Here is a 27,087-nt window from a genome sequence, read left to right on the forward strand (position 1 = left end):
CTGAAGTCATCGACAGCTTGGGGGCAGTGCCACCCAGAAGTCGATTTTGAAAAGGAAACCTTGCAGATTCAGAAACAAGATAATTGCGTTATCATGCAACCCACTCATCTTACACGAAAGGGAGTTGGAAATTATCCTGGCCAACAAGATGATGCATTTTCCTTTCCTCCTGAGCAAAATAAGCAGGGTTAAGAACCCTGACCTTATACTTTACCCAACATAGGAAGCTCTAACCAGCATCTCGGAGACTCATCTGACATTGAATTTCCATAGCACCTCATGGTCCTGTGTTAGGCAAGTAATACATGTTCTTTAAAACATGCCTTCTGCTGTGAGCAGCTCCTAAAAAAGAGAGTGAGAGGCTATCCTCGGCAGTTTGCCAAGGGCTCTGTGTGAAGGTGATCAGTGTGTACAAAAGCCCCTTCCCACACTTGCTCATTCCTCCCACAGATAAGCTGTGCCAGGTTCAGGCTCTGCCCTCAGGAGGTAAGCAGTCCGGACTCTGGAACAGAATGTTGAGTCCTGGGTTCTGTGCTGGGACCAAATGCCCAGGAGCACCATCAAGAGCCACTGAAGGTTCTTCGGCCTGAGGCGATGGGAGAAAGTCAGATCCCATGTCTGGTGCCATTGTAACCCCTGCCCTTGTAGATGAGGCACCTGGGGTCAGGCTCCATGGATCAGAACTCAGGTTCTCAAGACCTGATGTTCAGTCATGGCTCCGTGACCAAAATGTGCCTCAGTGAACCGGGTAACCCCTCTGTGGGGCAGTGAGTACTTTTGAAATGTGAGCGTGATAATGGTCTGTACATCAGAGGGCAGTGTAGAAATTCAAGGAGATAATCTAGGTAACAGGCTTCTTAGCACACTCTGTCTCATTGAATGCTTACAGTGTGCGGGGTCCTGCTGAACCCTTGATAGATCCATTAACTCATGGAACACTCCTGACAACCTGTGAACAGGCATTCCTGTTATCCCTATTTTACAGAGAGGAAGACTGAGCATGAGCACTTAGGGTGCCCAAGGCCACAGAGAATGGACAATAGAGGCAGGATTCAAATCCGGACAGCTGTGGGATTTGGGATTTTATAGCAACCAAGTGCATGAACTCCACTGTTGGCTAAGCTTGGCTTCTCCTGAGTCAAGTGTCCCCCAAGGTCTACTCTGGACATTCCTGCCACTCTCTTTCCCCGGTCCAGACCACTCGCATCCTAAGCTAGGAGTGGCCCACCCTGAGGTCAGTGTATCTGCTTTTCTCCAGAGGCGGAGTCCAGACCACAGCCACCAGAGTGATGTCCTTAGGAAAGATTTACGACATCACAGATCACAAGCTGTACCACAGACTTGGCTTGTTGGTAATCATAGAAATCCACTCACTGTGTTCCCTGACAGTGTGAGACCAGATCTGCTGGACTGTAGATTCAAGGAAGGTGTGCACAGCCTTCCCCAGCTCCTTGTGGTCCCCAGAGCCACATCCAAGTGTCATGGAATGGCATCCAAGCTGCCCCTGACCAGCCTCCACCCCAGCTCCCATGTCTCTGTCCCCCCTTGTCCTGCGCTCCTGCCACAGTGGTGGTTTCTCGGTGAGCCTGGGAGGATCAGGCCTCAGTTGTCAGGCTGTTCCTACTCGCACTGTCCTTCCAGCTCCTCTCCTCCTTTCTCCCTTTGGCAGCTTCCAGGATCTCACCCCTGAAAGCGCCCCTCTGTGAAGATGGTATGGGAGGAGCTTGGCATGATTCCCCTCTGCCCAGCTGCTGGCTGGCTAGCAGGCCCTAGCCTGGGCTCTTATGTCTCCACATCTGGAACATGCAGCAACAGCTCTAGCTGCCGGGAGGTGGAATGCGACAGTTGTGTGACAAGCTCACACCACGCCTGGCACATAGTAGGAGCTTAATTAGGTTAATTCCCTTGTCTTTCCACCCCGCCGCCAGCTTTCTGTTCTGCTCTTACCGAGGCAGGAAGTAAATTCTAAGAAAAAACGAAATCAGCAACAAGACACACACACCAAGTTGGCATAGTGAATGTCCCACTTACACAGATGACACTCTTCTTTCTTCCTCAATTAAAAAAAAAAAATGGAGCTATAATTCACCTCCCATAAAATTTACCACTTAAAGTGGTTTTTAGTGTATTCACAAAGTTGCACGATCATGGCTCTTTACTAATCCCAAATATTGTCATCATCCCCCCAAAAAGAAGCCCATCCCTGGGGGCAATCACTGTCCCCATCCCCACTCCCTCTGGCCCTCAGCAACCGCTAGTCTGCCTTCCACCTCCCCCTGGTCTCTCACCAAACCCCAAGCTGGCATTGGTGTTTGGAGTTTGGTGAATATAAATCACTGTTCTACAAGGAAAAGGAAGTAGGACAAAAGGTTCCTTGAAAATCAGGACCTGGTCTTTGCCCTTCTGTGAGCCATTTGGCCTGCTCCATGCTTCAGGGGTCCCTCCCCACTCGACTCTCCAAAGATCGGACAACTGGGAACTTAGGGGGTCTCTGGTCTCAAGGGCCCCCTGAAGGAGCCAGCCCTGGGAGAACCCTAGAGGGATGTTCTGCCCCCGAGGACGCGCAGAACCCGACCTGAAGCTACCCAAGCCTCCCCCTGGTGCAGAGGCCCTGTGGCTCATTGTGTGAAGTCTTTAGTTCTGAAGGTGCCTCCTTGCGGGCCTCATTTTGCTCTTTGAGGAAATAAAACATGCCAAGAATACGGCATTGAGTGTTTTGCCTTTTCCCCATCAGAACTGCCTCCTGTTGGCCTTCTCTTCTTGTGGAGACCCCGTGAGAGCTCCCGCTGTAAACCTGGCTTTAAAAAAAAATAAATAAAGCAGCTCAAGAAGAATGCTGCTCTGACCAGCATAGGAGGAGCACCTGCCACACGCGAGCTGCATTGAAGTGACGGGTGCTGCTTGAGGTGGCCCAAATGCCTCTCCAGTGCAGACTGTAGAGCCCCACCTACAGCCCCAGACACCAAAGAATCCCCTGCCTCAGGGGCCAGCTGTACCCCAGCCCCACCACACCCGCCTGCAAGAATCAGGGAAGCTCCAGCCGCTGTCCTTGTATGTCCTGCGACAGGACCAAAATGGGCTACATCTCATGGGCCTTGGAGGCATCTGGGGGCTGGCACCAACAAAACAGTCTTTTTTCCATGCACCTACTGTGTGCCAGGCCCCACAGCCCAAGCTCTATCTGATTGCACTCTAGGGACAGCCTGTGGAGTGGCTGTGGCTGTCCCCGTCCCACGGTTGAAAAGACGCAGGTTTCCAGGGGCCACGAGCTTGGTTTCCAAGGTCGCACAACCAAGAAGGCTCACCATGATGCCCCAGGGGTCATGGCGTCAGCCAGCCCTGATATCTCTGCATGGCCTTGCCCCACCTGAGCCTCCCAGATCGCCACCTCACAGCGGTTATGAGAACTGACCTACCTTGTGCACCGAAAACAATATACACGCGAGGCTAACCCTGCGTCCATTCCCTTGCTCAGCCTGTTGGTGGGGATCACAGCGGTGTGGGAGGGACTTCTGCAGAGGGCCAGCGCTGTTTTTTCCAGGGGTCCAGCCCCAGCAGGATGACTGGAGGCCACATCCATTCACTGGCCTCCTGTTTCTCCCTTCAGGAGAGCACCTGGCCATACCTGTTTGGAGTGATTGCTGTCCCGGCCTTGGTCCAACTGGTGAGCCTGCCGTTTCTCCCTGAGAGCCCACGCTACCTGCTCTTTGAGAAGCATGACCAGGCAGGAGCCGAGAAAGGTAGGGGCCCATGGCCTTTCGCACACTGTTCCAGTGTCTTCACGGAGTCAGCGCTGCAGGGCATGCAGGGACCTGGTGCCATTCCTCTCTGCAGGTGCTGTGATGGGTGCCCCTGGACACTCTGTGTTGCTTTATCTTCCCAGCAGTCTGCAGTGGGGACACAGATCACACAGGGATCTTGGAAAAGCTAGGGCAGAACAGGATAAGACCCAGGTCTGCTCACCTCTAGGTGGTGTCTCACCATTGCCGCTGAGCCTAACACAAGACAACACGAACCTATTATCTTAGCGGTTTAGGTCCATTTGGCTCTCTCCTTATATTCTCATTTCTTCACTGCCCAGTTTTGCTGTCCTAACACTCACAGGAGGAGAAATGTGCAAGTGCGGAAAGAGTAGCCATGTCCTGCCGACCCGGGGCTGGGTGCCAGCACCCCTGCAAAGGAGACAAAGCATGCCCGTTTTATGGGAGAGAAACACAACACCCACAATGGAGGTGGGGACTGGTCTTAGGTCTCTTTCCTTAAATCCCCTGAATGGCAAGATGCTGGGTCAGATACCAAGCATTCAGAATCAGAGGCATTCCTACAGGGCCCTGAAAGGGCAACCTGTTTTGCCCAGAGATAGGCAACATGGAATGAACAAGGCATCCTTCTTGTAGAAGGAAAGAGCTGACAGCAGCCCCGTTGCACGGGAGGCAGGAGGGACTGGGTGAACCTGTGTGGCCTTCACATGCCCAGCTCTGCTGCCTGACCTTATTCTAACCTTCCTGAGCCTTGGGACCCTCATCTATAGGAGGAAATGATAGAAATCTCCCTCTGGGCTTGTTATATATAATGATTAGATGATATATATGAGGTTCATAGTAGCATTTGCTGTCATTATTCTGAGAACTCTGTCTATTTTCTTATCCATATCCTATCCTCTGATCTCAATTTCACTAATGTCCACTCTGAGAAAAAAAATGGAGAATTATATAGTCTTTAGTTTAATACAATTTGTGCAATCCTTTTTAAAATCCAAACAACCTAAGTACTTTCTGAAGTAACAAATAGAGTATTATTAATTGCCTCTATTTGTCTAGCAGTGTATGGTTGGGATCCATTTTCTCATTTACAATATTCCTGTAAAAACATGGAATCAGAGAACATTTTCATTACCCTCACTGTTTACGCAAAAGAACTGATGCGTCCAGGACTGATGTAAGCTGACCGAGGCCATGGTTCTCAGTTTTTGGTTTCTGGAGGCCTTTAAAAATATGCTGGGAGCTACGGGGGTTCTTCAGGAGACTGCCCAGAGTCACGAAATTCTCAAGAGCATGGCAGTGGGGGATGCTGGTTAACAGCCCTCCCCCATCTGAGAGCCGCAAGCTTCTAGAGAAGGGCTGGAATCAGAGGAGAGTTTCCTCCCATCCCAACTCACACACAAAGGGACATCAGTGGGCTGTGTTCTAGGAGATTCTCTTGGGGCCCGTGAAGAGGCAAACCATCCAGAAATCAGACTGCAGAGTAGAAGGTTGATTGTCAAAAGTGGGAGGCTCTGGAGCAAAACCAACATGGCTGAGAAAGAACCCAGGGGATCTGAGCCCCCAAAGTAGCCAGGTTATGGGTCAGTGGAAGGTGGTTATTCCTCCAGTTCCATCCCTGCTGCTTCATCGGCAAAAGCTTTCAGTAAATGCGTCAGTAAGCACAGTCGGAATGGGCAGTGCACGTAAATGCCTGACAGTGAAAAAGGTTTATGACACAGCACAGTAGGGAGTGAAGGAGAAGTCCGGTTATAAAAAACGATAAATATTACAAGTGTGCTTTATGCAAAGAACAAAGATGTCATTGGCTTTAGATTGAAAGAGAATTGTGAAATTTGCATCTGTGCTAATAAAAGTAGAGTTTCACACCAGATGTTCAGCAAACGCTGGATATTTACTGTGCTGGGCACTCTGCCCGGTGATGGGGAGAGAGGGGAGCATCCACCAGCATTCCAGCCCTCCAAGGGGTGAGGGCAAGGTAAGAGGGATGGGAAAACTCATTAATAGCTCACCTCGCCTGAGAATTTTGTCATCCTAAGCACTTCACATGTATTAGACCATTCAACCCTCTCTTCTGTGGAAAGTAGATCACATTATTACTCCCATTTTAAAACAGACAGACAATAACTGAGGACTGGTTAACTTGACCGAGGACACAAAGCTAGCAGGTTGGTGGGCCTGGGATTTGGACACTGACAGTCTTGCTCTGGAACCTCTGAGCATAAACAAAACACACTCTATGACTGAACACCTTGTTTGGCACTACGAGAGGTATGCCTTGTCTGGTCTGTGGGTAATTTGTGGGTCAGGGGCCCTGCAGCAGTCAGTTATTGCCATAATAATTATCCAACTACCTTGAAACTCATTGGCTTAGGATGATAGTATTTATCATCCCCAAATCTGAGGGCCAGTGGTGAACTTCTGTTTGTCTTGATCGGTCTGGCCCTTGCAATGCATCTTGTCTTAGCAGAAGTTCTTCAGCATGCCTGGGGGTCCACTGGCTGATCTAGGCTGGCCTTGACTCTGTTCCATGTGCTTATCTTCCAGCAGGCTAGCGCAGGCATATTCTCACAGCAAGCACACAGGTCCCAGAGAGGAAGTGGGAAACACAAGTGGTTTTTCAAGCTTCAGATTGGCTAAGATCCTGTTGGCCAGGGTAACTCATGTGGTCAGTGCACAGAGTGGGAGGGGATGCACAGTTATAGAGCAAAGGACACACACGTAGGGAGGTCCTGAATCAGGGTCATCGATGCAACCCATCCACACCACAGCCCTCTTGCAGTCTTTCCCACCCTGCCTCACCCCCGGTTCATAGTTGTAGCTGGGTCTCATTTATTGGTGGCCCTCTTGTCAGTTGAGGAGAAGCCCCCAGTGCTTAAAAATAGGGAAAAGGAGTAAGGTGTCCTTACTTCCATTATAAGAAGGAGAGGATATTTAATGGATAGAAATGAAACATTAGCCTAGGCAGTGTGCTAGAGCAATGCTCCAGACACAGGCAGGGGTCAGGAAGGTGGCACTGAACAGGGCTGTTTGGGTTGTAAGAGACAGATGTTGCAGCCTAAGCAGAAGGGAAACTTTTAAGTCCTGTCTCTGTGAGTGATATTCGAGGTCACCAGAAATTAACACCCCGCTTTCTGGCCCACATTTGACAGCAGTGGAAAGATGGATGCAGGAATGGAAGAGATGGGATAAAATGTCACGTTCAGTGACAAAGACTCCTTGGTCACTTGGCTTTAGGTCTGCAGTCCAGGAGAGCCTCCTAAGACAGTATTCATGAACTGACAGGCTCCAGGACAGGCCTGCCCTGAGACACTGAGAACACAGAAGAAGAGAGAGTACGTGCTCCTCCAGCCAGACAGACCCCCAGATGAGAGAGGAGCCAGGCCATTGCTCTCCCCAACTTACCAATTAGCCCAGTGCCTTCTCACCTCTTGGAGAAGAGTGAATAAGAGACAGAGTGAATGACATGCTAATGAAATGCCCTCCAGGAGGAAAGTTGTATCAGGAGCAAGCAATAAGTGCTAGGCAAAATAGAAGTTTATTTCTCTCTTACGTAAGAAAATGTTGAAGGTAGGCTGTCTGTGACTGTTAACAATTCTCCGTGTTCGTCAGGGACTTCATTCCTTTTAATCTCTCCACCTACCATCCTTAGAAGGTTGCCTCATGGTCCAAAGTGGCTGCTGTCACAGCTGCATTCCAGCCAGGAGGAGGAGAGCGACCGGGGGGGGGGGGGGGGGGGGGTGACTTGCCCGGCTACTCGAGAAGTCTTGAAGGCTCACATACTCGGTCTGTTTGGTCAGGACGTGCTCCTGTGGCCTCTCCTAGCTTCCGAGGAGCTTGGGAAATGTTCATTAATGCGCCTATTCTCAGAGAGTCCAGGCTGCTCTGAGGGGAACGGGGAGAAGGAATGACAGCAGCAGTGGGCCTGTGGCAGGCACTGCCACAGCGTAACCAAGAAGCACGAGATTCACTGTTGGCCGGGACCTGGTGGACAACCAGACCGAGGCATTCTGGGTGCTCTGAAGGCTGGTAACTTGTGGCTCCTTCCAGAGGGCCCTGTTCTGACAGCCGATGAGGCTTAAAGGTGAGGCTGACTGAGCTCTGGAAATGAGCTATAGAACCCGCTCAGCCAAGCCCTGACATGAGTGGGACCTGCCTTCATTTGTCGCTCCCAAACACTTCCGTGGCTGTCCCGCTCTCAGCCTGTGAGGCCTGGCTACCACTTTCTGGTAAAGTCAGCCATCTCCAGCTCACTACATTTCTAATGATGCCTCATGCCTGAGGGAGTGTCACGGTGCCTCTTATCTATAGAGGGCCTCAGTGACCCCGGCTGGAAGAAGGGGCTGTGCCCCCCGAGTCTGTCCACATCCTAATCCTCAGAACCTGTGCATGGCACCTTACGTGGCCCCAGGGGCTTCAATGATGTGACTAACTCAAGGATCTTGAGGTGGGGATAGTTGCCTTGGATGGTCTGGATGAACCCTGTGTCATCACAAAGCTCCTTGTGAGTGAAACAGGGAGGAGGGACAGGGTCCAAGAAGGACATGTGGCCATGGAAGCAGGTGTCAGAGTCAGAGGGAGACTGAGGGTGTCCTGCAGATGCAGGACAGGGCACCTCTCGAGGCTGGAAATGGTCAGCAGGTGGAGTCTCCCCTGGAGCTTCCAGAAGGATCGCAGTCCTGTGACGCCTCGGTTTTAGCCCCATGAGACCCGTTGTAGATGTCTGACCATGTACAGAACAACTTGGTGCTGTTTCCAGCCCCTCGTTTGTGCTGATTTATTGCAGATGCACAGCAAACTCCGTTAAGGCAGGGACATCAGTGAAGGCTGAACTATGACTCTGTCTTACTTTTAAATATGGTTCCAACATTTTTTTTACTTGAACTCTCAAAAATTGCCAGGTGTTCCAATTGTTTCTATTCTTCTATTAATAATTGGGCAAAAGGTCTTTGTGCACGAAGCTTTTAAAGATTTTTTTTTTTTCCAACGCACAATCCTATTGCCAAAACTTGTGGCGTGCCTCTGACCTCCCAGATTCCCTGCTTTCCTGGAGTCTTTAGGACACCAGAAGCCCAGGGGAGGGACCTGCATTCAGAGATTGAATAGCTCCCTGGGGCCCCACAGCTGGAGACAGCAATGAGCTTCAAACTCTGTGTTTGTGCCGCCGTGTGTGTGTGTGTGTGTGTGTGTGTGTGTGTGTGTGTGTCTTTGTAATTGTAACACACAGCATATACATACAGACAAGTATATTAGCAAAACATAGCTGACCCCTTGGTTGCTGCACTTTATTAAAGCCCAGAAAATTTCCTCCGCAATATTATGATTTCCTATATTTGAGCCAGGCTTCAACTCCACATAGGCAGCTTTTACAGCAGGGAGTGGTTAAGGAATTGTGTATCTGTATTCAGAACTGAAAATTCCATCCACCCACTTGGTTCACTTGTTGAATAATTATGTAGCATTATGAAGGCATCCTTAGGACACAGAACATAAAATAAACCCATGTGATCACAAAAGCATGGAAATAATAGACACAAGGAGAACAGCCCAGGAAGAAGGCAGGCATAGGTGGAGATCGCTCTTTTGTGAGGAAGCTGTTTTGTGCTGGGCAGGCTCTTGATAAGGGAGGATGTGTGCAGCCTCTGACATACCACCAGCATCCACCAAAAACAAAGTCGTGTGCCTGGGAAGGATGCCCTGGGGTGGCCAGCCTCTTCCAGGCCCACTCTTGCCTGGGGACTCTTGGCACACGTGTCTCCCCTGAAGATAACAGGAGAGAGGGGGAGGGGCGGCTCTAGTGCCCTAAGATAACAGGAGAGAGGGGGAGGGGCGGCTCTAGTGCCCTAAGATAACAGGAGAGAAGGGGAGGGGCGGCTCTAGTGCCCTGTGTTCACACCTGCCAACTAGAAAGATGGCACTGCCTCCTGAAGCTGGCAGAGGAACTTGGCAGAAGGATGAAACGGAGTCCCTCTGACGCCCTATTCCTGCCTCTGCTCTTAGAAGACCAAGCCTTCTTCCATCGGTGCTCTGTTTTCATGTTTATGGGGTGAGTGACCTCTGAGTGCCACGCCCCCACACCCCCGGTCTCCCTGGAGTAATTGTCTCTTGGAGTTCCCTTCGCCCTGGCTGGAAAGCCTGCTCGTGGGCTGGTTGCCAAGCAGACAGCCAGGTGCCTTCCTACAAAATACCCAAGGGTCAAAGGGGGCAAGAAAACATAGCTCAGAAACCACCCCAAGCTCCCAGGGCACAAAGACACGTCTTGAAATTACTCATAGCTCCCTTCTAGAGAGCAGCACTGACTCTCCTTAAATTGAGAGAATTGTCAAGGGTTCCAGTCAAGCAAGGGTTGCTTTCTGTATTGTTTCTGTGGTTAGGGCCGATTTTGTGCAGCCTCAGTCTGCTGGGGCTCTCTGCTCCCCCAGAGCTGAAGAAGTTGCCTGGAGCCCCAGTTTTCCAGCATGGGGAAGGTCCAGGCCCTCTTCAGGATGTCTTGGAAATCCTGAGCATTTCTGGGCTCCAGACTGTCGTGGGCATCAGCTTCCTTGTGTGCTGCTCTGTGTCACATCATAAACACCCCAACGTGAACTTCAGCCCCTGCTTTGGTTTCCTCAAACACCATAGCAGCGGACACACGCCCCGCATCACTGGAGCATTTCAAGGCATATTGACGATTTGGGGAAAGGGCTCCAGGCACAGGGTCCCTACCATTCAGCATCCTCTTCTTTCCCCTCTCACCACTGCCCATTGTCCCCTCTGCCTTCCAGATGGCTCTGGAGCTCATCTCCCTCTTCTGCTAACATGCTTTCCCTTCTGAAGCTGGAATCAGACAGCAGGCAGATTTCAGCAAACACCTTCCACCCCAGGTGTTCGCCAAAATACTTTTCTCAGCCAAGTCACTTCCATCCTTCAGAGACACTCAGGTGTCAGCCCTTAAGTTTACATGTTCCTCTTCTTTTCGTGCACCTGGTGACCCCGCTGCCACTGTTATGATGCTCCCTGGCTGTTCGGAAGGCACCCGTGTGTCTCAGTGCCACACTGCATGCTTGGAGTGGACAGAGAGGCAGCCAGGCTGGGGGTGGCCCTGCTTCCCTGCACGGCACCTGTGAGCCCAGGGGAGTTGCCCATTGCCTTGAACATGGACTCAGTTTTCCCACCCTGTGAAATGGGAGGAACACAGTGCTTATCTCCAGGGCTCAGAAGGATGCTCAGACAAGACCATGGATGTGAGAATGCTCTGTGATGGGCAAAAACATGCAGCAACATTGGGTGCAGGGATTATAATTGTGTGGCTGAAATCAGCCCATCAGCAAACATTCATGGTAGCTCAAGTAGGTCCTGGTTGAGAGAGTGAAGGAAACAACCTCCCGTAGAGGCCATGAGAACCCTGGACCCAGCCATAGCCTCAGGGTCCCACAGATCTCTGGGGCATTGCAGAGATCCTTGCACACCATTCTGTAATACTGGCCCTAACTCAGAGGGCTGTGGGGAGGACACGGAGATGCTGCCTGGGTGGAAATGTCTGTCTTCCTTTTGGTCTAGCTCATTCCTCTGTGAGTCTCAGTGCTTCTCCATGGAGCTCAGACTTAGGTGTGTGAGTCACTGACTGGGTTCTCTGAGAAGTGGGTGCCAGGAGGATGAAGCAGCGGGGATTTTTTCAGAGTTGTTGTCTGTGTAAACGTGGAGGGAGCTGAGAGACCATGAGACTTGTCGGACCCCCAGTGGGCAAGGGAGGGATGGGACCAGTAGCATCAGGCCCAGAGGAGCCCTCTGTCCCTAGAACAAGGATGCCTTAGCTTCCCTGCTATGTTCTACCGTTGTCTGCAAACAGTCCCTGAAGGGTACGGCCTGGACACCCAGGGTGATGATTGGCAGAGCATAGCGGCTGTGGCCCTTGGTTAGATCTGTCCCCATGGCCAGGGGTCTATGGGCACGTTCTGCTGGCCACCACACTCACAGAAGCCATGGGCCTCTAGAACCATGCACTCTACTGTGAAATGAGACAGGGCAACGCCTTCCCTGAGGTCCCCAGTGGGGTGGGGGTGGCCCCGTGTTAGGGATCCCCCAGAGAAACAGAGCCAACGGGGTGTGTTATCTGTGTACATATTAAAAATATATAAATATATACGCAGAGAGATTTATTCCAAGGAATCGGCTCTTGTCATTGTGGAAATTGTTATAGCGAAAATCTGCAGGGCAGGCTCCCAGGCTGGAGAGCTAGGGAAGAGTCCGGTGTTGCAGGTTAAGTCTGAGGTCATCTGCTGGCAGTAGTACCTCTCTTTCTGGGGAGCTCAGTCTTTTTCTCTTTAGGCCTTCAACTGATTGAATGAGGCCCACTTCCATTATGGAGAATAATCTGCTGTACTCGGAGTCTACCAATGTAAACGTGTGACTCTCATCTAAAAGCTCTCTTCCCCATGATATCTAGACCAGAGTTTGACCAAATAGAGTTGACCCTAAAAAATGTGGGGGTTAGCACTGCCAACTGCCTGCACAGTTGAAAATCTATATATGAATTTCGACTCCTCAAAAACTTAACTACTAACAGCCAGCGGTTGCCCAGCCTCTGCCATTACTGATAACATGAGCAATTAACATGTACATTATATGTAACATGTATTATATACTATGTTCTTACCATGAAATAAGCTAGAGAAAAGAAAATGTTATGAAGAAAATTATAAGGAAGAGAAAATGCAAATAGTACTGTATTTATTTAAAAATCCTTCTGGAAGTCAATCCACACAGCTCAGGGGTCAGCTGTGTCTGGGTGCCTTGGCCAGATACTCTAGCACTTGACATTAATCATGGTCCCATGCCTTCCCTCCCTCCCCTAGTCATCTCCCCCAGCACTGGCCATGCTGTGTGTCACTGCCTGTTTCTGTCACTCTCCCTCTCTCCCCACACAGTGAGATTCTCAAGGGCAGGGACTGCATCTCCTTTTTTTTTTTTTTTAAGGTTTTATGTATTTATTTGATAGAGAGGCAGAGAGGGAACACAAGCAGAGAGAGTGGGAGAGGGAGAAGCAGCCTCCCGCTGAGCAGGGAGCCCAGTGTGGGGCTCGATCCCAGGAGCCTGGGATCATGACCTGAGCTGAACAACTGAGCCACTCAGGAGCCCTGGGACTGCGTCTCCTTAAGTGCCATGTTCCCCCCCCCCCTTTCCAGCACAGGCTTCCTTTGGCTATACATTGAATAGACAATCAAGGCCTTGAAAGAAATCAAGCCCTCGAAAGTCTGCTCCAATCTGTTGAATTGGAAAGGTCATTAAAAATACTGAATTTCCCAGAATTCCTCAGCAGGGCACGGGCAAATAGGCCTCCTTTCTACAGATGAGCAACTCAATCCAGAGACATTTGGAAACTTGCTGTCATCCCCAGTCTGGCCATTTATGGGACTAGAGCTCAAAAAGCAGTCCCCTGGACTCCCAGGAGGGGGATTCTTGCTGTTACGTCCCTTCTGGCCTCTCCCAGGTCCTATATGATAAGGATGGAGATGGGGTTCTGGCTGAAAGGCCCCACTTTCTAAGAAGAGGCAGCATATTATAGTCACCCACTCTCAGGACTCACCAGTTGAGAGCCTGCCACTCTCATGAATAGAGAGGGATTCATAGGTGTACCCAGGCAACAGAACACAGCCCAAAACAGCCCTCCAGATATCCCATAACTTGTTCTTCATGGACTGGGCATTTAATGAAATGACAAGGATGCTGATATTAACATTTCATGATCCAAGGAGCTCCCTGTGGGGCAGACTGGAAGGGAGACTCCTAAGCCTCCAACTTGGGGCACTGAGACTCATCAGCTTTGATAGGGTGACCTGTGGGTGGGATAAAGCTGGCGGAAACTGGTCAGCAGCAGAACTGCATGTGTGTCCTTGGAGCATCTCTGCCATTTATTTCCCAGGCATCAGTCTCCTTGAGCTCTTCCAGATAGCAGCTACTGAGAGAGACCACAGAATGCAGTGTTACCCTCTGGCCAGGGTCAGGAGCCCCAGGCCTGTCACACTGCCTTGCTGGGCTATGGTTTCTACCTGTAGAATCAGTACTGGCCGAGATGCTTTCTTCAGGCTGGTCTGGCTCTGGGTTCTGAGGTCAGGACCTGGCATGTTGGGACAGAAGTGATGTCAGTCCCAGGCCTCCTGAAAGCAAGTGATCAGAGTCTATTACCACCGACAAATGAGTTCACAGCACATGGTCACAGGTGTCATTGCTGGAGTGTCCTGCTTTCCATCTAAGGGGTGGTGAGATGGCACAGAACAATGAGCACTGAGTTCAAAATGGTTCTGACCATTTGAGTTGCCATTATGCTCTAGTGTGGGAGGCAGAACAGAATCCCCCTCCTGAAGGATGGCCACATCCAAATTTCCAGGACCTATGGCTATCGTAGGTTACACGACGACGGCCCTGAGATCACACATGGAATTAAGGTTGCTCATCAACTGACTTCTGAGATGGGGAGATAAGCCTGGATTTCCCAAGAGGGGCCCACGTGATCACAAGGATTTTTGTCATGGAAAAAGAAGGCAGATGAGAGAACCAGACAGGCAGCAGCACGAAAGGGTTTGGCCTGAGCTTGCTGGCTTTGCATGTGGAGGATGGACAGGGCCACAAATCAAGGAATGCAGGCAGGCTGTGGAGCCTGAAAAGGCAAAGATGTCCTCTCCTAGAGCCTTCAGAAGGAGCACAGCCCTGACAACACCCTGACTGTAGGCCTCCGAGACCCATTGCAGATTCTGACTTCCATAACTATGAGGTGATATGTCATGCTGTTTGAAGTCACAGAGTTTGTGCTAATTTGTTACAGTGCCACTAGGAGACCAACATAGGCTAAGTGTGTGGCATCCCTCACCTTAATCATCACCAAGAAAACCTCCCATGTTTCTGCACCTCCTTTTATAGACACGGAGACAAAGATGCTGAGGGGTTCAGGCACATTATGTCAAGGCCACAAGAGCTAGCACCCTGGTCAGCACTCCCCTCAGGAAGTAAGGAGGAATACTTCAGAGAAGTACTGGATCCTGTGGGGGGGAGGCACAAAGGTGTGGGGCGGGGGGGCAGGATGGGTCAGGCAGACCCTTCACCAACACTGCAGCCAGCACAATGTGGCCGCAGAGAGGATGCCGGAGCTGCTGGTATGATGGACGCCAGAGTCTCCATCTTTGAGGCTGAGCAGGGGTCACCACCACTCAGGGTGCTGGAGGTTTGATGGACCAGAGGCAGAAGAGACTCTTTCTCCCTCCTACCCCTGGACCTTCATCCACACTCTCACGGATGGATCTGTCAGGGATCAGCAGACATGGGAGGCTGGGCAGTGTGGTCTGCAGGCCACAGAGTGACTGGGGACTGAGCCCAGTGGGCAGAATCTGACATTGAGTCTAAGTTATGAGTAACCTCCTAGAGTCACCGTTCATTCATGCCCACTTATTAATGGAGTTTTTGTCATATACCTGACACATACTAAGCTCAGGGGATAAAATATGGAGCAAAACCAGACAGAGCCCCTGATTTCTGAAGCAAGCAGTCAGTGAGGGAGTCTGACAGGAACCAGGCCACCTCACAGATGAGTGTGAGTTGACCCCGTGCCAGGAGCTATGAGGGAAGGAGCACAGAGCTCCTTCCTGGGGGACACCCAGGAAGAATTCCTGGGGTGGAAAGATGAGTTGACATAAGGGAATAAAGGAACAGGGCGGGAATCCATCCACAGCTCAAGGGTTGATCATAAACCCATGAGTACATATGGCTGGCTGGGGCAGACCCTGGCCAAGGGAGGACGCCTGTTTTTGTTGTGGTCATTCACTTGCTTGTTTTTTTCTTTTAGTAAGTACTTCCACTATTTCTATCTTGGAAAGCTACCACTGTTGGCTGTCGTTCATCAGGGATAATCCCTGGCTTATCACCTAATTGACACATATGGATTAACTCTCACTGTATAGCCGTGGGTATATTTCTGGGCTCTCCTTCTGTTCTGCTGGTCTCTATGTCTTTTTTATGCCAGCACAATCCTGTTTGAATTACAGTAGCTCTGCAGTATATTTTGAAATCAGGAAGCCTGATGGCTCTGCTTTGTTCTTTCTCAAGGTTGTTTGGGCCATTCATGGTCTTTTGTGGTTCCAAATGAATTGTAATAATATTTTTTTCTATTTCTGTAAAATATGCCATTGAGATTTTAATAAGATGGCATTGAATCTGTTGATGGCCTTGGGTAATATAGCCATTCTAACAATATTAAATCTTCCAACCATGGACACAGGGTATCTTTCCATTTCTTTGTGTCTCCTTTAATTTCTCTCATCAGTGTTTTATCATTTTCAGTGTAAAAGTCTTTCTCCTCCTTAGGTAACCTCATTCCTAAGTATTTTCTTCTTTCTGATGCTATTGAAAGGGGATTATTTTTATAATTTCCTCTTAAGGAAGTTTGTTATTCATGTATAGAAATGCAACTGATTTTTGCATGTTGATTTTGTATCCTGCAACTGAACTGAATCTATTTGTTCAGTTCTAACAGTATTTTGGGTGAAGTCTTCGAGGTTTTATGTATATAAGATCATGTTGTCTGCAAACAAGGATGATTTTACTTCTTCCTTTCCAATTTGGATGTCTTTCTTTCCTTTTCTCACCTAATTGCTCTGGCTAGGGCTTCTGAATAGAAGCCGTGAGATTGGGTATCCTTGCGTTGTTCCCGACCCCAGAGAAAAGACTTTCAGTTTCTCACCACTGAGCATGACGTTGGCTGTGGGCTGTAGTGTCTTCTGGATACTGGATAACTAGAAAACTGGGTATCTTTATGCAAAAGAATGAAGTTAGACCCTTAGGTTATACCATACATAAAAACCAATTTAAAATAAATTACAGACTTAAATGTAAGACCTGAAACCATAAAAGTCCTAGAAGAAAACAAAAGGAGAAAGCTTTCTAATATTGGTTTTGGCAGGGATTTCTTGAATATGATGCCAAAAGCACAGGCAACAAAAGCAAAAATGGATAAGGGCAACTAAATCAAATTAAAAGGCATCTGCACAGCAAAAGAAATAATCAATAGAGAGCAAAGGTAATCTACAGAATGGTAGAAAATATTAGCAAACCATATGTCTGATAAGGGGCTAATAATATCCAAAAAATAAGAAACTTTTGTAATTCAATAACCAAAAATCTAATAACCTTATTTAAAAGTGGGCAAAGAGCTTAGATAGTTATTTCTCCAAAGAAGATATATGCTTTGCCAATGGACATATGGAAAAAATTTCAACATCGCTAATGATCAGGGAAATGCAAATCAAAACCACAATGAGATATCACTTCACAGCAACAGGACAGCTGGAGGGTGGGGGTAGGAGGTTGGGTGAGCCTGGTGGTGGGTATTATGGAAGGCACGTATTGCATGGAGCACTGGGTGTGGTGCATAAACAATGAATTCTGGAACACTGAAAAGAAATTTAAAAAAAAATTAAATATATATATATATATATATATATATATATATATATATATATAAACACACACACAAACTCAAAAGGCAATGTTGGCAAGGACAAGGAGAAATTGGAACCCTTGCACGCTGTTGGCAGGAATGCAAAATGATGCAGTTGCTATAGAAAACAGTAGGGAGTCTTCTCCAGAAAATGAAAAATAGAAATACCATTTGACCCAGCAGTCCCACATCCAGGCATTTTTCCAAAAGCATTGAAATCAAGATCTCAAAGAGATATTAGCACTCTTAAATATTCAACGCAGCACCATTCACAGTAGCCAAGGTGTGTAAAAAACCTAAATGTCCATCGATAAATGAACGGATAAAGAAGATGTGGTGTACACATGCAATGGAATATTATTTGACTTTTAAAAAGAAGGGAATCCTGTAGTGTGTGACAACATGGATGAACTTGGTGGACATTATGTTGCATGAGATAAGCCAGTCACAGGAGGGAGAGTGCTGCCTGACTTCACTCCCTTAAAAATAGCCAAATTAGTCAAGTTCATAGAACCAACAGTGCAATAGTAGTTGCCAGGTGCTGTGGTAGAGGGGGAAGTGGGGAGTTGCTATCAGTGGATATAAAGTTGATGCAAGATGTGTAAATTTGAGACATCTGCTGTACAACATTGTGTCTGTTGTGCACTTAAAGACTGTTTTGTGCACTAAAAAACGTGTTCAGTGGCAGATCTCATGTTCAGTGTCTTTACCATGACAAAATAATTTTTTAACTTTGTAATAATAAATTATTCACTCACTAATGGAAAAAAATAAAGTATAGCTATAGAGGTCCTAAGAGTATGAATGCAACTGCTAATTTCATTATGTGCAAAAACAATCCTTGTAAAGACAGAACATCAGGAGACACTGAAAGAGCACTCTGGGGAAAGAGGACTCTCCGTTCGCCTAATGGCCTGACCTGACCTCTCAGACAAGGGATGCATGATACAAGATCTGCTCTCTGACCACTGCCTGTCAGGATCAGCCTGAGTCATGCTTGCACCAACCCAGGCACACAGCACCACGCGAGTGGGAACGGCAGCTCTGCCATGTGACCTGGACACATCACTTAATCTCTCTGAACCTCAGTTTCCCCACCTGTTCAAAGGCAAATAGGAGCACTGAACTTGTGGGGATTTCGTGAGGTTCCCACATGCAGCACCATTCAGCTGGAGTTGCAGTGAGTTGCGTTTTTGTCTCCCACTAAAGGACTTCTAAGCAGAAACTGTGCCTTTTTCTTCCCCTAACACAGGACACCTTTGCATCCCCTGGCGCATAGCTCTAAAAAGCTGTAGGTTAATTGAAATGAACTGAATTTGGTTCTGTTAGTTTTTCATCTCTGTGGTTTCTTTTCATCATTTGTTGAGGTACGTGCAAAGAAAGACCAAGTTGGAACACTGACTCCCTCACTTTCTTCCTGGGAACTCTGGTACATTTCCCAATTCCTCTGAGGCTCAGAGAACAGAACAACACAAGGTTATCTTGATAATGTCTATAAGATACCTCGCCCAAACAGCTGGCACATAGTATGACACACAAATGTCAGCCTCCTCTCCCGTGCTTGGTCTCTTCACTCCCCTGAATGAAGACGAATCTTTAACTGGTACATAACAGCTTCCTCTCCCAGCCCAGAAATTGACCACAGCACCCAGCAGCTTTTCTCTCCACTTGGGAAATGCAAATTCTCATTCCTTTTTCAAGTTCTTTGGAATTAATGATAAGAACATGGCCAGGAATATGAATGAGGTGTGAACTATAGGAAGCCTTTAATTTCAAGTGTGAGGGCCAGGGTAGGAGCCCCAGCAGGGAGAGGACCCAAATAGATCAGATGAACTATGTAAGTGACTTGGAGATCCAAGAGAATGGACCCCTCTGGGAGGGTTATTTTTCATAAGTAAATGTCTTTTTGAAATGGACTCACTGACTATGAGTTTCTGAGCCCATTTCCTCTCTCTCCAAGACAACTAGTTAAAATTCAAAATGTCTGTCCTGTCTGCTCCCCACACCCTAAAGCCCTCATCTCATTCTCTCTAAGGCTTCCATAGAACCTGCATGCTTCTTGGGTTCTCCACCTGCTTGAGAGACCTTGTCCTTCTTTCTCTTCCATGCCTGAGTCCCTCCCACAGTATCTCTGACAGGTAGTCATCATGCCTTTCCTTGCACACCCCAGTGATGAGCTCACTGCTTGTGAAACTGCCTGATTTGCCCTTGACCACATCAGTCAGACAGGTTTTCCTCATGGTGAGCTGACTTCTGATGGATCACAGCCCCTGCCATTGGTCCTCATTCTGACCTCAGGGCCAACAAGTCCAACCCTATCCACATTCAGGCTTGTCCTCCAAGAAGATCCCCTTCTTCAGACTAAGCAAATATGAGGAGAGACCAGTTACACTCATCCAACATGGTTTGAGCACCTGCTGCATGTCTGGCCCTGGATAAGATTCAGCCTCTAGCATGAGGGGTCATGAGCCTTACACCAGCATACATCCTGCTTTGATCTGATTAGACCACAGACATGACAAGAGCAGCAGTGACAACCATTTACTAGCCTCAGGACACCCCCAACACTGCACTAATGTGCTTTGTCCCCTCCCTGCATGGTTTCCTGCCCCTTTGTGAGGAGGGTCCCAGCTCCAGAGGCTGATTCCAGGCCTTCCTCTAGAGATTGGAAGAAGGGAATGTTACTTACGGGCTCTGGGTGAAAAAAGAATGCAAGAGTTAGTTCAAGCCAATCTTCTCTATGCTTCCAAAGTGTAATGACTTTGGTGCTGATTTACACCAATTTACACAGTTTAGGCCTGTGCCTCACTCTGATGCAAGTGATAGGCAAAAGGATGGGTGAGATGAAGCCTGAGGCTGTGTCTGGGCTCTTCAGGAATTCAGGATATGGAATGAAGACTTAGGAAGAAAGGCAGGGAAAGAAGGAAGGGAGGAAGCAATAAGAGAAGGAGAGGGAGGAGGGGAAGGAGGGAAGATCTGAAAGCCCTGGTTCTAAATTCCCAGGGATTGTAACTGCACATCAGGGGCAAGGTGTTTGGAGGCCTTCCAGGGGGTCTACTCACAGCTGCTCCATCTACCAGCAGTGACAGCAGTGTTTCCTCTGGTGTCCCTATCACACCACCCTTCTGTTCACTCTGATTTCAACCTAGCTGACGCGGACGATCCCATGTGAGTGCAGACACAGGCAGACATTTCCTCTTCCAGGACACCAGGTGACTCTCTGCCTACTCGGGCCCTCTCTGCCACCCCAGTTCAGCCCAGCCCATCTTCAGGACAATGTGCATGCATTGGACTTAGTGGTCCCCAGAGGCAAGAAGTGGTGGACAGATGCCTAGCCTCCCCTGTGGGACTGTTCTAGGAGACATTCCATGTTCCACTCAGAAGTCCAGCAGAACTGACCACTCCGTCCATGGTAGGCTCCTTAGTGACATTCCTTATATGGCTTCCCCTTCCCTGTTTCACTCTCCCTATCCCCTCACACCTGCTTTCTGCAACCATCATGTATATCAACTTCCTACACCCAATCCCTATCTCAGGCTCTGCTCTCAGGAATCCTAGTTCTCCTGACCATGGGCAAGTTTCATCTCTCTTCTCTCCTGCAAAGTGGGGACAATGATAGTGTCTCCTTCAGGGCATGGTGATATGAAAATTAAATAAGAAAAGGCCTATGAAGCATGTGGAAGGATGTTTGGCCTAGAGTAGCTCTCAGGAAGCCTTAGCCACTGTCATTGCAGTCTTGGCCTGAATGGTGATGAGAGCTTAAAAAGAACCTCAGAAAATACTGTCGATCCAAAAGGAAGGTGGCAGCAAGGCTGGCTGAACTTAACACATTGGGAATTTGGAATTCATCTGCAGTCCCATCTGCTAGGAATGCAACGTCTGGGGGAGGGGGAGCTGTAGCCGGTAGATTTCCACCCTCCCAGTGTCACTCCATTTTTCCTGCAAAATCAGGAGACGATGTTGCCTTTTTATGTTTGTTTTGATGAACATGATTTAGCAAAACCCGGTCAAGCTCATCATTTGGAACATTTTCAAACAGGAGTGCTTTTGAAACTGTGTGCAGAGATTTTGTGCAGATGTGGGAGTTTGACCCGCCTACTGGCGCTTTGGGTCCCTGGCCACATGGTGATGGCTCCCTTTCCGCACATCGCTTTCCACAGAGCAATCTCCTTTGAAAAGCTGCTTTCTCACTCTCCTTAAAATGTCCCCTTTACCACGAAGAGGTAGATTATTTATGGCCTAAGTCTTAGAAACTTGGCCAGGCAGTGTGCTATCGGCAGGCACCGAAGCTGACAGTGGGCTCACTGCCAGAGCAGAGGTGGCCGCTGGCTCCTGTTTTTGTGTCTGCATCTCAGTCTTATCTTAATCCATGCCTTCTCTGGATGATTCTTTGTAAGCCACCTGTATGTTCATCAGGGTTAATTCAGTTAAAACCACACTCTACCACTCCCAAGTCCAAGACCGGTCAATGGGATATGTAAGCTGAAATATGCAGCTCTAAGCTGCAAGCAAAGTCGAGGAGGCCCCTGTCAGCCCTCCTCATGGCAGAACCCCCACCACCCTCACATGGCTTGTGGGAAGGCTCCAGGGTCAATAAGTCTATGACGACATGTTGTAACAGTACAGACAGGACTTCCACGTTTTCTACCGCATCCCAGGCTGCGGTCATTAACTCAAACTTCAATCCCAATCACTGCTGAAAATAAATGCTTCGGTGAAACCTCTGAAGTTTTAGAAGCCCTGAGCCCCGCTCTGGGCAGAAGAGAAGCGCCGTGCTTTGCTGGGCACATGACTACAAAGGCCTGTGGCCCTGTGCTCCACCTGGGATCCCTTTCCTGCCTTGTCAGGCCCTCCTGGTCACACGAGGGAAGTCTCCAGGCTGCTGTGCACTCTGCTCTAGCAGGAAGCAAGAAATGCTAACAAGGCCATCCAGTGCAGTGGCTACCTGACAGAGCACCACGGACGGGGGACTTAAAACAGGAGGGCTTCTCTCCTAGTTCTAGAGACCAAGAGTCCAAAGTCACCCTCTTAGCAAGACCAGCTTCCTCACCCAGTTTCTGGTGTGTGCCCGCCAACCTCGGCCTCCTGTGGCTTACCCTGTATCTGTCCAGGCTCTGCCTCCATCCTCATGGGGCCATTTTCCCTGTGTATCTGTCTCTGTGTCTCTTTTCTTCTAATTAAGGGCCCACCCTACTCCAGTGTGACCTCATCTTAACTGACATATTAATTACATTTGTAAAGACCCTGTTTCCAGATAAGGTCACATTCACAGTTACCAGGTTAGGACTCTGACATCTCCTTATAGGGACACAATTCAACCCGCAATGGAAAGTTATAGCATTTTGTACCCTTTGTCAGGCTAAAAAGGAAGGCAAAAGAGAAGAAGGAAGGGATGGGGTAGTGTAGCAAGTGTCTCCTGGAATAGTTAACAGACCTCCAGTCCTTATTGCCTGTTAAGAGCCATAGTGTTCTGGGGCACCTAGGTGGCTCAGTGGGTTAAAGCCTCTGCTTTCACCTCGGGTCATGATCCCAGGGTCCTGGGATCGAGCCCCGCATCTGGCTCTCTGCTCAGCAGGGAGTCTGCTTCCCTTCCTCTCCCTCTGCCTCTCTCTCTGCCTACTTGTGATCTCTCTCTCTCTGTCAAATAAATACATAAAATCTTAAAAAAAAAAAAAAAGCCATAGTGTCTGAGGACCTTGTGTACGCTGACATTTAACACCACAGATGGCCCAGATGCTGCTCCGTCCATCTTACAGATAAGGAAACTGAGGCATGAAAACATCAAGAAACTCATTTGGCATCAGACTAGTTGACAAGGAGAGAAGCAAGGATTTGAGTCTCAGGCAGTGTGGCCCCAGGGTTGAGACCCTTAACCACCCATCCCACCAGTACACACGCGGTCACAGGTGCGTGCAAACCAGGTGGGTGTTACTCTGTCACACGGTCACCCCGAACCTGCAGAACCTGAGGAAGCAGAGGTGCACAAGGCACTCAAGACGGACCCAGGCACCAGGCTGGTGGGCAGCAGTTGCTGGACAGAGTCCCATCAGTCTGTCCCCACTGCCCATCTCTACCTTTCCTCTCTGCCGCACACCTCTTCATGTTTTGCTCGGGACATGACACTCATGGGTACCGAGGGCCCGATGTGGGCTGCGGTCAGCTTCCAGCTCTGAGTTGGCCAGGCACAGGCACAACCTCAGACACCACTTTGCTGATCTGGAAACTTCAGGGATGCCAGTCAGACCATCAAGAACACCTGCTCTTCTTCATTTCTTTTTTTTTTTTTTTTTTTTTAAGATTTATTTATTCGACAGATAGAGATTACAAGTAGGCAGAGAGAGAGAGAGGAGGAAGCAGGCTCCCAGCCAAGCAGAGAGCCTGATGCGGGGCTCGATCCCAGGACCCTGGGATCATGACCTGAGCTGAAGGCAGAGGCTTTAACCCGCTAAGCCACCCAGGCGCCCCCTTCATTTCTTTATTTCCTACTGTCTGTGTGAAACTAGGCTGGCAGAATGTTAGGGCTCAGCCCTTGGTGAACATGAAGGAAAGGAGCTCTAGGGCACTGTACTCATTTCCCTAATTGGCATGCCAGCCCACTTCTGAATCCCTGAGGCCATCCAGGCTCCACCCAGGAGCAGGTCCACCCAGTGGAGGTCGAGGCCTGTGTTGTCCACCTGGGTATAGCTGACACGTGGCATGTGAGCCACCGCCCAGCTCTGCCAGACTCTACCCTGACCCAGCATCCATACCCTTCCCCACTGGGGAGGGGGGACAACCCCAGGATCCCTCACACTTGAGCTCCAGGCAGCTGTGAACACTCAGGCAGAATTAGCTGCCAGGAGACACTCAGCACTTTCCAGGGCTGGGCACCTCTCCAAGTGTATGCCCATTGCCTGGTCCGCAAGCCACAGCCTACAGGCCAGGGATTATTGGGGCACAGAGTAGCTAAGCCACTCAGCCATGGTCGCCTAGCCAGGACATGGCATAGCAAGGGCTCTAGCCCCAGAAGCCTAGCTCTAGAAGCTGTAAGCTTACACACTAGGTTTGGGGCTGCTCCGCTAGAGTCTGTGACCCTGTCCCTTCCAGCCCTTCCTCCTAGACCTCAGACAACCTGGGCAGACACACCCCAGATTGACCCTTATTAGGTTTTGCATGATGCTGACTTCACTTGTCCCTGCAAGGGGACTTTTGGGGTGTGGCATCTGCAGTGAGCCAGGCTCTAGGCTGCTGCTCTGCATCTTTGTCCTGAAGACCTGACATAATGACCCTAGAGATGGGTGGACTGAGGTCACTCTAAGGCTTGAGAGATCAGATGTTTTTCCCATGTCACACTGAAATGGATTCAGTTGGGGGAGCCACCAGTGTCTAATTAAAATGGTTCTGTGTTAGTATCTTGGACTGTTCTAACAAATTACCACAAACCAAATGACTTAAGATGATACAGGAATAGGTGAAAGAAATCTGGTACTTAGTGATTTAGTCTGAGCTGCTGGATCAAGCCTCATGTGAAGCCAGACTTTTCAGCAATTCCTTTAAAAAAAAATACCAATTTATTATCTTACAGTTCTAAGGAGGTCAGAACTCCAGAAGAGGTCTCACTGGGCTAAAACTGAGGTGCTGCAGAGCTGCATTCCCTCTGGAAGCTCCAGGGAAGGATCGTTCCCTGCCTTCTCCAGCTTCCGGGGTACCCCCACTCCTTGGCTCATGACTCCTCTTCCATCTTTTTTTTTTTTTAAGATTTTATTTATTTATTTGACAGACAGAGATCACAAGCAGGCAGAGAGAGAGGAGAAAGCAGGCTCCCTGCGGAGAAGAGAGCCCGGTGTGGGGCTCGATCCCAGGACCCTGGGCTCATGACCCAAGCTGAAGGCAGAGACTTGTAACCCACTGAGCCACCCAGGCGCCCCTCCTCTTCCATCTTTGAAGTGCATCCCCTCCATTCTCTGTTTCTAACACATCTTCTCTGAGCCTGACCTCCTGCCTCCCTCTTATAGGGGTCCTTATGATAACACTAGGCCCACCCAAATAATCCAGGATAACCTCCCCATCACAGGATCCTTAAATAGAACATATCCACCAAATCCCTATGGCCATATAAGCTAATATATGAACAGGTTCTGGGGACTAGAATATGGACTTATTTGGGAGGACATTTGGGCTCTTTCTGCTTTTCACGATATGATATTTGCCTGTACTCTCTGATCCATGTCCTCCATTGGGATTCTTCCTCCAGGCCACAGGGACATCTTAGATCCACTCCCTCTGTGACACATGTCACATGAAATTAGAATAAAATTTCCTGATATACTCTTGCAGGTTATGAGTAGGTGCTCCAGCAAATATATGTAGGAAATGTGGAGCAAAACAAAATTGAATAGGTGTCTTTGTGCAGGACTTATCAGAACATTTATTAATCTACTGTGAAATTTAAACCAAGAGATAGAGTGTACAATGATACTAAACTTCTTTGGCTGAGGAATTTTATTCCATGGAGCTTCTCTGGGAATTGGCATTCCACAAAATGCACGTTCGGAAAAGTGAGTGACTTTGATGAGAACACTGCCTGTGCAAGGTCTGTAGCTTTTGTTCCTCCGGCTCCTGCACTTGGCACACTGCCTGGAGCTAGTACTGCTGAGAATTGGCCCTGGATGGGGCCCCCGTCTCTATCAACCAGCCCTGAGACTGTCCCTTTAAAAAGCCAGTGCTTATCCCCCGGGGCTGTGTGCTCCGGAGGATCAGCCTGGGGAGCCTGAAACTCACCTGCCCACCAGTTGCTGGGCCTGGTAAAGCCAAACCACCCCGATCCCCCGCACCCAGCATCCCAGACCACAGTCGAGCCTGGCCTCAGGTGGGCCTTGAAACTGAAGCCATGGAGGATGCAAGGCCGTGTCTGCACTTGACCGTAGGAGTGTGGCTCTGGGAGAGAGGATGGCATTAGGATCTACCACAGGAAGCCACAAATGGGAAGCAGCCTGCCCCCTTCCTGCCCCAATAGGAGTCTGTGGCCAGCCAGGTGCCATGGTCAGGCCGAGTCACAGAGAGGTCCTTCTGATCTCCGTGGACCCCTGCGGGGGCCTGAAGCCGGGGAGGGGCTCCTGCCCAGGATGGAGCCTGTGCCAGGCCCCCACAGGCAGTGAATACCTTCTGGGTGCCCTGACAGCTCACATGTGGATGCGTTTGTCACTGCTGTTCTGCTGTGCGGGATGGCCGAGGGCTGCAGGAGCCTGTCCTCTGTCAGCCGCACTGCACTCAGACACTGGTTCCCTCGCTGAGTTCACTTCCTCTGTTCCTGTCCACTCCATCACAGCCCCACTTCTGTCCCCCTAACCTGCTCCTCTCTCACCCTAGTCTTGATTTCCACTCTTCCTGCAAAGCACATCAGCTGAGGGGCGCCTGGGTGACTCAGTCCAGGGAGCAGCCGACTCCTGGTTTCAGCTCTTCATGATCTTAGGGTCACGGGATAAAGCCCCACCTTGGGCTCTGTGCTCTGAGATTCTCCCTCTCCCTCTGCCCGTTCCTGCTCGAGTACCCTCTCTCTCTACTGAAAATAAATAAATACATCTTAAGAAAAAAATAAGACAGCAGATCAGTTGAATATACAGTGTTCTAAATGGAAGAAATAAAATAATAATAATTATTATTATTAGTCACCATTTACATGCAAGGCACATACATTGTTTTTTTTCCTCCTGCAAGGAAATCTTATGATTTCCATTTTGTGGAAGCCACTCAGAGAGAAGCACACAGGTCACGTGGGAGGGACAGGCTGGGCGTGAAGCTGGGCCACTCTGTTTCCCCCTGCTTCCCACTGTACCACAGCCTCCCTGGAGTAGCTCCTACCTGGGGGCATCACAGGACAGC

The 27,087-nt window shown here is 49.2% G+C and overlaps 1 protein-coding gene across 6 annotated transcripts in view; it reads left to right on the top strand.

Moving 5' to 3' along the window:
- The window catches only part of SLC2A9 (solute carrier family 2 member 9), a 237,817-nt gene that overhangs the window by 125,673 nt on the left and 85,057 nt on the right, over positions 1-27,087 (top strand). For all 6 annotated transcript variants that reach the window (XM_045997129.1, XM_045997130.1, XM_045997131.1 and 3 more), the window contains one exon: positions 3,608-3,740. In XM_045997129.1, the coding sequence (XP_045853085.1) occupies positions 3,608-3,740 (133 nt within the window). The remainder of the gene's footprint in view (positions 1-3,607; positions 3,741-27,087) is intronic.

Source organism: Meles meles, chromosome 2 (assembly GCF_922984935.1).
Source record: "Meles meles chromosome 2, mMelMel3.1 paternal haplotype, whole genome shotgun sequence".
NCBI classification, from domain to species: domain Eukaryota; kingdom Metazoa; phylum Chordata; class Mammalia; order Carnivora; family Mustelidae; genus Meles; species Meles meles.